Here is a 10,408-nt window from a genome sequence, read left to right as displayed (position 1 = left end):
TCGGACAGGGCAAGATATGACAAAATAATAATTTATAAATTATCAAGGGCTCATGAGGGAGGGGGAAGTGGGGAGGGAAAATGAGGACCTGATGCCTGGGGCCTAAGTGGAGAGGAAATATTTTGAGAATGATAAGGGCGATGAATGTACAAATGCGCTTTACACAATTGATGTATGTATGGACTGTGATAAGAGTTGTATGAGCCCCTAATAAAATGATTTAAAAAAAATAAGCACAATCGAGTTGTATGGTCAATTGGTCTAAAGCAACTACTTAATCTCTAGGCAACCACATGGTGACTATAGTTGACTTTGTATCATCACAAGGTGATTAAAGGCTGTTGAAGTGATTGCTTGACCGACACAGATCCTTACACATGAAAAACAGTGTGTTTAAAAGGCACACATTACATGAACGTTACAAAATGTGTGTGCTCTGAATTTCTAGGGGTTTGTGTTTCAGTGTGTGTGCCAGGAGAGCCCGTGACTGCCTAGTCATGAAACTCTTAGGTAAGGTTCTGTGTGAAATCCTTTCAGCTGGCAGAGTTTTGTATCAGTGCAACAGGGTAATTGTTCAATGTGACAGCTTCCACTGTCAGTTTCAATGTTTGCTTTTGACATGGGTAGTTAGCAACTGAAAAACAGTTACCATCTGTTGACTATGCGGTAGGCCTGATGAAACAGGTATGGTCAGTTTGCTTGGTTGCCCATCAGTAAATGGATGTATTCCAAAGCCCTGTAGTGTAGTTTAGCCAATGACTGAGTTGAGAGGCATTTACCGAGCACGCACTCTGTGCCTAACACTCACAGTAAATAGTGAGAGCAACAGAGATGTGAACAAACACACGTACATGGTAAGCACAAGAGTAGAGACAGGAAGATGAGAGTCCAAAAGAGGGTGGTGACCAGTGGGCCGTGTGTACGTTTTCACATAGTGCTGTCCCAGGAGACTCCTAGTTGTATCTGGGGTGAATTCCACAGGGAAGCATTGTTAGCAGAGCAGACCCCTCTTTGGCATTTGCTCGGGCAGTACTTTTCAATAAGTAACAGGTTCAGCTCAAAGAACAAAGCCTCTTCGAACCTCCCAGCTGTGGAGAGCCGGGAAATGTTCACATTGAGCCTCAGAGGGATTTGTGAGGTGCTGGGTGCTGTGCCCTGTTTCATCTGCCCCTCTCGCTGGCCTTGTGTCATTTCCACCTGTGCTGACTGGGTGCTGATTCTCAGATGGCGTCATGGTCCAGATCACCGCCGAGCACATGGACTCCTTGAGGCAGGCGCTGCGAGAGATGAAGGATTTCACCATCACCTGTGGGAAGGCGGATGCTGAGGACCCCCAGGAGCACATCCACATCCAGTGGGTGGAGGACGACAAGAACGTCAACAAGGGGTACGAGCAGTGCACCAAGTCCCGCTGGTATTTGGTTACATTGGGCTGGGCTCTGGGTCCTATCTGGTGTTTTGTACCATGACTGCAAGCCCTGTCTAATAGAAAGGACTGCTTTGGATACATTGAAAATTCTGGTTTCTTAGCTTAGTTTCCATGCATATTTTTCATGGGAAGATAGAAAAGAAGTTAATGAAATAGAACATTCTATCTAAAGATTTATGAGTTATTGAGATTATTGTGACACTTAACAATGACTTTAGGACTTTTACAGAGCATTTTCTGATGGTTTTTCATTAGGTAATGTTGTTTCATTGCCTTTCAGACAAGCATTATTATTCCCATTGTACAGATATGTAAACAACACCAAAAGGCTAACTAAGCTGTCAGATCCACAAAGTTAGGAAAGGGCAGGGCTAGCACTCAAAATCACCTCCTCGGGTCTTGGGTCCTATATTCTTTCCCAGAATAAGGTAGCTTTGTTCAAGCCAAAACGTAGGAGTCCCCTTTGACAGTTTTCTTTCCCTGATAGTCCATAACCCATCCAGCAGTAAGTCCTGTTTACTGAACTCCAGAATACACCCAGAGTCATAGTGGCCACTTCTGCTGCCACCACCCTGTTCACGCAGCCTCATTAGCTCTGGGTGATGGCAGTAACCTCCTCATTGGTTTCCTTGTTTCTCATCTTACCTCCCTCCCTTCCCTCTCCCCAGCCTATTTCCAGTACAACAGCTGACTAACATCCTCTGTTCAAAGCCCACCAATGGTGGTCAAAGCCAAAGCCTTCTATGACCTCGGGTTCGTTTAGCAATCTGTTCACTACTCTTTCCCTGACGAGCTCATGGAGTCACTCACTCAGAATCATCAAGCCTCTTTCCCACCTGCCCTGGTCAGTGGCCTAAATCGTGACCCTCTCATACTGCTCTTACCTGCTCCTCTCATTGAATTTTATTTCCCAATATAACTTGTGACTTCCTAATATGGATTTCATTTTTCCTTTATTTATTTCGTTACATTGTCCCTGGGATGTAAGCTCCACAAGCTTACATGTCATCAGCACCAAGAACAGTGCTTAACACTAAGTATTTTAAACATATTAATTAACTGGATCACTATACTACACTTCATTATATTAAGTTTTCTCTTGTTTATTCACCCATCCATCCATATGAGGCGAATTCCTTCTGGTCCTTTCTGACAAGTGGTCCAGTTTAGTTTCAAGACAGTTAAAATATGTGCCCCCAAGGCACAGAAAATGCGAATGGATAATGAGATGGGGTGCAGTGCAAACAGCTTGTTGAGGGTGATAGGAGTATTCCAGAAAGACTGGGTAGAGAGAGAAATGCTGCCTGAGCTCAGTCTGTTAAGATCGCAAGTGACTGTGGATGAGGGCCATTCCCGATAGAGGGAGAGACAGGGCGTTGGGACGTGGCACACCTGAGTTTTGTTTTGTTTTTAAGTTATTGAACCAAATCTTACAAATGATCATTTATCTTCCTAGTCTTCACTGGAAATTTTAATTCCATTTTTTAAGTCTACTGGAAATAGACATGGCTAGTAGGACCAAAAAAGAAAAAAGGAAGATCTAAAAATCAAATACTATACTGTACAGGCAACAAGCCCTTTGTGAACGCAAGTACCAGTGGCAGTAAAGTAAAAAACAGGACAAAAATGCCCCAGGGAGTCTTGGGAGCCCCGTGTGTGACATTCCCTGCCTCCACTGGATGCTGATGTGGCTTATCCCTGAGTGTCCTCCCTTAAAGGGCACTCCCTTCTTTATATTGTTGTCAACTGAGTTAGAAATTAGACTTACATTGTTGACATAGTTTTATTTTGAACAGTTGAAGTGAATGCTTATTATCAAAGTTCAATTTGACCTTTCATTCATAACCAATCCAAAGCAGTTTTGAAAATTATTGGGAAGAGTCTGGAATCTTGGTGCCAAATACTTTGTATCCTCATTAGAATGAATATTTGTGTGTATCTCCACCTATTTATACTGAGAGTATTTCAGGGAGCAGTAACTTTTAAAAAGTGCCCTTTCTATTCAAGTATCTGGGCTTGACTATCAGTGAAGGGCATTTGTTATGAGACAGCCATGTAGATATGTGCTTCTCCATTTATACCAGCACTGTCATAATGAACAAGCTTGCTCAAATCAGTCTTTTAATTAGCAAGCTTTTACTCACCGCCTAAGTGCCAAGCAGTGGTCAGTACTGAGGAAATGGCACACGGGTGGATGAGTGCCAAGCCATGGGTCAGTACTGGGGGATTTGTCATGTGCTCTGCCCTGCAGAGGCCCAGCAAAGCAAGCCCATGAAAGGATGACGTGCTGAGTGTTGTGACAGGGCTGGGGGCAAAGTGCTAGTGCTGCAGCAGAGCAGACGGGAACGCAAGGCTGGCAGGTGCCGATGCAGTCACCGAAATCAGGCATGGTTCTTTACACTAAGAGCATTTTGAACTGTTTCAGTGCCCAGTCCCTTGAGCTCTCTGTTTGTGTGGTTTTCTGTGCAATTGCTTTTTCTTAAAATGATGTGTCACACAGATAGGTTTAGCAAGACAGCCCATGTAATTAACCAGGCCTGTCATTTACAAGCTTTGATAAGGGAAATGTCTTCTCTACCTTCACAAGCTGCTACTAGCTCTTTCCTCTGCTTGTTTTAGTGTCATAAGTCCCATAGATGGGAAGTCCATGGAGTCCGTCACCAGTGTGAAGATATTCCACGGGTCCGAGTATAAAGCCAATGGGAAAGTCATCAGATGGACAGAGGTAAGGAATGGACAGCTGGCATCCTTCATGCACTGTGGGCACAACTTTCCGCTAGGCCAAGATTCACATCCTGGGCCCACTCTTGGGAGGGCAAGACTAAACCTCCTGTGGTCCAGCTCTTTGAGGTCAAATTAGCTCTCAGGGACCAATTGCCTCCACGTGCAGCCTGCAGCCATCTGATATAGCCTCATTTGTATGGACCAGCTTTCAGGGATTTCCAGAAGGATGCGTCCTCCAGTGATGCGTACCTTCCTTACTGTGTCTGCAGAAACTGGCCAGCTGGGCTGCAGTTAGGTTCTGTGCTCCATACCTGCCATACTGTTGGAACACTCTGAGACACATTGGTCTTTTTTTTTTTAAAAAAGAAAAGGGTTGGGCAGGAGTTGAGGAAAAAAAGAAAACTATTGTCCCCAAAAGCAAACAGCCTCAGAGACCAAATAGCTTGCCTAAGATTGCAAAGCAAGTAAGTATATAATGGCCAAGTTCTGATTCAAACAGATCTGTCTAACTCCTAAGCCCTTATCCATTATATTAGGTTGCTCTTTCATTTGAAAGCTGTTCATAGCACAGTCTGGGAAGCTATCCGAGTGGGTTACCTGGGAAGCAAAGGAGCATTGTGTATCTGTTATACTGCTGAGATTTGGAATGCTGGTGGCTTAGTGGGTAACATGTTGAGCTGTTAATTACAAGGTCAGCTATTCAAAACCACCAGCTTCACTGTGGGAGAAAGATAGGCTTTCTACTACTGTAAAACATTGCAGTACCAGAAACCCACAGGGGCGGTTCTACTCCGTTTCATAGGATGGCTATGAGTTGGAATCAGCAGTGAGGTTACACAGAGATCAGAAAGTTCACTCCAGGATTGGTTAATAACTGGAAGTCTTATGCAGGCAGACCTCCGAGATAGTGTGGCTTTGATTCCAGACCACCTCAACAAAGCCACGCTTACTTTAAAGCAAGTCACACAGACTCTTTGGTTTCCCAATGCATATGTAATTTATATTTGCCTTATAATGTAGTTACTAAGTGTGCAGTCGTATTAGGAAAAGTTTGAAATATTGTGAGAATTACCAAAATGTGATACAGAAACAAAGTGAGCACATGCTGTCGGAAAGATGACACCAGTGGAATTGCTGGTTGGTGAGCACAACCTCTGTTGTGTAAACATGTCTGCAGAACACAGCAGAGCGAAGCCTCGTACAACAAATGAGGTCTGCCTATATGGTCCCTGGCAGGTCTTCGGTCTCTCCTTTTCGTTTGAACCTCGCGTACGTTCACTAATTCTAAACATTGAATGATAAGATCCCTAGGCTTTCTTTCAGCCTAAAAAGTCAAAACTTCCCCCAAAATTGTAATTGTGTGACTTTGCACTTTTATTCACAAGGACATAGAGGCATCGCTGTTAAGTGACTTACCCAAGTTGAAACAGCTGGTCCCTGGCAGCACAGAAGGTGAGCCTGGCCCTCCAGCATAGTGGTTCCAAGAGATTTTTCCTTCAGACCAGGCTTGATTTCATTTGCATTGGAGTGATTTTTAACTGCTTGCTTTGTGATAATTGTTCCTTTGATGATGTGCTTTAAGTTGTGTGGAGAGTAAACTCTATAGCATCACAAAAAAGGTTGACCTTTGTACCCTCATTTTTGTGCTCCTGGGAGGTAGGCAGCTTACACATTCCATTATGCAAATGGTTCTGTAGGGTCAGAGTAGTCAGGTGACTTTCTGACTGGCTGGCCTCATGCTGACTGCTAGCTGGGTCTCCAGAGCTCTTTCATCACTTCCTACTGCCACTCCTCAGTGCAGCCAGGCCCAGGGCTTCCGACTTGCCCTGATTGAGTAGGAACTAGGCTTTGGTATTGATAAGTGCCGTGTATTTGTCTGTCTGTTGTTCCTACTTTGTTTTTATATCACTTACTCTTTACAAGAACCAGAATGCTTTCCACTTTCCAGAGGATCCGTGCTCTGTGCGATGAGCCTCAGGTCTCTCACTTCCTAGAGTGCTGTGCTTCAGCCTGTGCACACTGCAGGCCTCAGCTCTGCCCAGAGAAATGTCGGGGGTGGGGGTGGGGGGGTGGGCAATGGGGAAGTGCGGCAGAAAAGTATGGTCCGTGATAAGAGACAGAAGATTCCAGTTCTGGGTTTGGCTCGGCCTCTGAGCAGTTCCGTATACTTCAGCAAGTCACTTCCCTTTAACGGGGTCTGGATGATGAAGACGTTGGGTCAGTACTCTATAAAGGCCTTTCTCTTAGATTTTAAGCTCTTGGCCCTAAGAAAATGATGTGCATATTGAGATGGCCTTTTCGATGTATCCTTTCCTGGTTGTCTGAGGAGAAGGCGCCGTTATGATCATGGCCAAAGCTTTCAGGGGGTCAGGCAAGTAGCCACCACCATTGTGTAGATGCCGAGTTGTCTGTAAAAGGTCTTCCTTCCCTTCGTCTAAGAACTATAGTAGCCTGTGCCCACTGGGTCTTCTTGTGGGTATCAGAACCCGCTCTGCCACCAGGCTTCCCCGCATTGGGTCTTATTACACATCTCAGGGGCTCCTGGTGCTCAGACACAGCAAAGGAATCCACTTGTTTCTTCCAGAATCCCCTCAGCAGAAGGCTAAACGTGTCTCTTTTGTTTGGGGAGCAGGTATTTTTCCTCGAAAATGATGACCAGCACAATTGCCTAAGTGACCCTGCAGATCATAGCAGATTGACTGAGCATGTTGCTAAGGCTTTTTGCCTTGCCCTCTGCCCCCACCTGAAGCTTCTCAAGGAAGATGGAATGACTAAGCTGGGACTTCGTGTGACCCTTGACTCAGATCAGGTAAGTAGGGTCTTGTGTGGCTTTTAAAGCTGGCCTTGAGCAATGTCTCTGTTCTGTCATGAAATTTCTTGCACCCTTTCAGAGAGCTTGCATCTCCTGGCCTGGTCTATGTCTAGACCAGACTACACATAGCAGTCTGGTCCTCTTCCTCATCATAACTGACATGCTGCTTGATCAGATGCGAATCCATTTGAACTTGGCTTGCTTACCTGCATTTCATCCAAGGAGCTGGTTTGATTAGTGCTGGGGCTTGTGGGGAGGGGCAGGGCGGGGAGTGTGTATGAAGACCTGCCACCTATGCCGTTTGAGACTCCTCAGTCCCCCCCATCGGGAAGTGTACCAATCTGCCCTCTCTCCCAGGGCAGGATTCCGGCAACATCTCCACAGCTGGCCACCAACTATGTGTTTTGTTACTTCAACATTTCCGTGTTGTTAGTGAGTAGGACTTAAGCTCTTTCCCGATGAATGTTCCTGTTAGCTTGGGTGTCCTCCTCCCGGGTTTCCGGTTTCCTCACTTTCCAAGCTCGATCTGATCTGCGCTGCCTTGTTTGTTCTTCCCCCAAAGCTGTGGATGCTCCTTAGGCTGTCATGGGTCTCCCTCCAAAACATTTTGCTCCAGTGTCTCTTCCTCTCAACTTAGCACTGTAATCTCTAGATATTTCTTTAGGATTTTAGAGGCCTCTGGCATGTCCCAGGAGCCCCGGTGGGCCAGCAGTTAAGTGCTCTGCTGCTGACTGAAAGGTTGGTGGTTTGAACCCACCCACCAACCACTTCTTGGAAGAAAGCTGTGGTAGTCAGCTTCCATACAGATGTACACGCCCTCTGGGACAGGTCCACCCCTTCCTGGAGGGTCACTCGGAGCAGGACTTGACTCTATGGCAGTGGGTTTGGGAGTTTGGGTGGCATGTCTCAGGGCCCTTCTTTCATGCTTACTAACAGCCAGACCCCCCCCCTCCTTCTCCCAGCCCTTTATCTCTGAGCTCTTTACGAAGTGGACCTGTCATCCTGACCAAGCTGCTCCGAGGGCTGCTCACTTCCTTTAGTTGTGGGTTTTTTAACGGACATGCGAGTGATTTTTCCAAAGGTTTTAGTGCCTTGTTTTGGCACTCCGGGGGTCTGAGTTGGCCAGTCAAGCTGTTCCAAATGCTTATGAAGAGCTGGGTTCCTGAGAAGCCCTGCCTAGGAGCACAGTGAAAGGCGATGTGCTTGGCTGCTTCCTGACTGACACCAGTCAAAAGTATTCATTTTCTTCCTTTTGTCTTGCCCCGTGCTGAACTGTGCATATCATAGCAGGCTAACACAAAGGAAGTGTCATGGTCCTTCTTTGAATGGTGCTGATAGCCTTACAGTTAACTAATGTCTCTATACAAAATGTGTGCATCTGGTTTGGGTCCCTGTGTTTGTGGATGGTTGGACTTGGGTGGATGGAAGAATGCCCATTTCCTCCTACAGCAGGGGTTTGTCCAGCCAGAGTTAGTGATCCTCACTTTCTTATTCATAATCAAACCTGTAGGTGTTATTCAACTCAGACCTTAGCTGGGCTGAGGGACTTAGACCAGGTCTCACAGCTCCCAAGTGATGGGGTCTGGATAAAGAAGCGCGGGGATGATAAATGACAATTCGGGGGACGGAGGAATATGGATTTGCCGCCAACGGAGGGATTCACACTTTCCTACTTAGCTTGCCTGGCCCTCAGCTTTCTCCAGCAGTCTGCTTCGCCCGTAACCCTCTTCTTCCACCCCCTCCCCCTTCCCCTGCCGTGGTGTAGGTTGGCTACCAAGCAGGGAGCAATGGACAGCCGCTGCCCTCGCAGTACATGAATGACCTCGACAGCGCCCTGGTGCCGGTGATCCACGGTGGGGCCTGCCAGCTCAGCGAGGGCCCCGTCGTCATGGAGCTCGTCTTTTACCTGCTGGAGAACATCGCATAGGCAGGCGTCACTGTCTTCTCTGCAGACATGTTGCAACAGCAAGTCATACCCAAATCATTGCACTTTAAAACTGGATGATTAAGCTTTTGTTAACACTATTATTGGGGGGCGGGGGGAGTGGGGCTTCGGGGCGGGGGTGAAAGGGTTGGTTGGGGGACAGATGTTCCATAATTTAAGTCTTCTATGCATTGTCCACTAAGAGGATCTGGGCAGCTTCTATTACTGCACAACGGTCATGCTATCTTTGCAGCTAATCCCCTCTGTTACTGTTTTAGACACGAATTCCGCTCTTGTTTAAAGACTTCCTTATGGTCATGTGCTCAGAAATGCTCCAATGGGTACAGCCATCACCAAGGGTGGGGTGGGAGGGCAGAGGAGAAATAAAACAATGACGCATCCGTTGTGGACTCTTTGTGTCGAGTTGTCTGAAAGGGAGAACCCCACACATCATAGCTGTTCATGAAGTAGAAGACACACATTTTGGGTTTTTCCCAGATGAGTGAAGTGAGCCCGGGGCTGCTCCCCGACAGGTCAGCGTTTGCAGCCTCCCAGCCGCTCGAGCTGACCCATTGGCAACCCTAAGGGCAGTTCTGCCCTATAGGGTCAGTAGGACTCAGAATCAACTCCATGGCAACAGGTTAGACCAAGGACAGACTTCTGGTGTCAAGTTCACGTGGACGACTGAGTGACTTCAGGACAGCGGGGATTTGCTCCAGGGAATAGTTGGTATTGGATGGGACCTTTCTGTGAAAGCTGGCAGAGTACACGGCCTTTTCAGTTACGGTCTACCAGAGGCGTGTTTTTAAAGCATCCCATCCATCCAAGAGAGTTACAAGAACAAAAAACACTCATGTACGATTTACTCAGTTTCTCCTGTTGTTAACATATAAACATTTTGCCCCATTTGCGTGATCAGTGTTCTCTCTCCACAAGACTGTTTGAGACACTTGTGAGTGAGTGGCATACATCATAGCCCTCTACCCCTAAGTACTTTAATGCTAACTTCCTAAGAATAAGGATATTCTCTTGTAAACCAGAAAGCCCCAGAGGCACAGCGATTACGCACTCAACTGCTAACTGAAAGGCAGGTAGCCTGAACCCACCAGATGCTCCGCAGAAGAAAGGTGAGGCAGTCTCCTGTGGATCCCAGCCTCGGAAACCGCCCAGCAGCTCAGTTCTCTGTCCTGACCTTGCTGAACAGCAGTGGGCTTGGTTGGTGTGACCACCGAATGGTTATCAACTTTACTGAAGTTAGCATTGATTTTTTTTAACCCCACTTCCAGTTTTGCCAGTGGCCCAGTAATGTCCTTCATAGCCCATTGCCCTCCAGGAAGGCTTCTGGTCTAGGGTCAGATGTGACTGTCATGACCCCCGATTCTCTTCTATCTGTAAGGTTTTCATCAACTTTTTTTTTAACTTCAATCCCTTTTGTTTTATTCAAATTTAGATGACAATCTATACTTACTTATGAAATATCCTACTCAAGTAGTTTTTATACATATCAAATTGTACTCTT

At 46.4% G+C, this 10,408-nt stretch overlaps 1 protein-coding gene across 3 annotated transcripts in view; it reads left to right on the top strand.

The window, feature by feature from the left end:
• ZFYVE9 (zinc finger FYVE-type containing 9) overlaps nucleotides 1-8,995 on the top strand; it is a 204,773-nt gene extending 195,778 nt beyond the window's left edge. For all 3 annotated transcript variants that reach the window (XM_045291901.1, XM_004699425.2, XM_004699424.2), the window contains 4 exons: nucleotides 1,225-1,387; nucleotides 4,049-4,154; nucleotides 6,786-6,962; nucleotides 8,731-8,995. In XM_045291901.1, the coding sequence (XP_045147836.1) occupies nucleotides 1,225-1,387; nucleotides 4,049-4,154; nucleotides 6,786-6,962; nucleotides 8,731-8,892 (608 nt within the window). In that variant the 3' untranslated portion in view covers nucleotides 8,893-8,995. The remainder of the gene's footprint in view (nucleotides 1-1,224; nucleotides 1,388-4,048; nucleotides 4,155-6,785; nucleotides 6,963-8,730) is intronic.
• The last annotated feature ends 1,413 nt before the right edge of the window (nucleotides 8,996-10,408 follow it).

The sequence above is a fragment of the Echinops telfairi genome, unplaced genomic scaffold (genome assembly GCF_000313985.2).
Source record: "Echinops telfairi isolate 266 unplaced genomic scaffold, ASM31398v2 ScPeMD7_443;HRSCAF=831, whole genome shotgun sequence".
NCBI lineage: Eukaryota > Metazoa > Chordata > Mammalia > Afrosoricida > Tenrecidae > Echinops > Echinops telfairi.
This window is presented reverse-complemented; position numbering and strand designations above follow the sequence as displayed.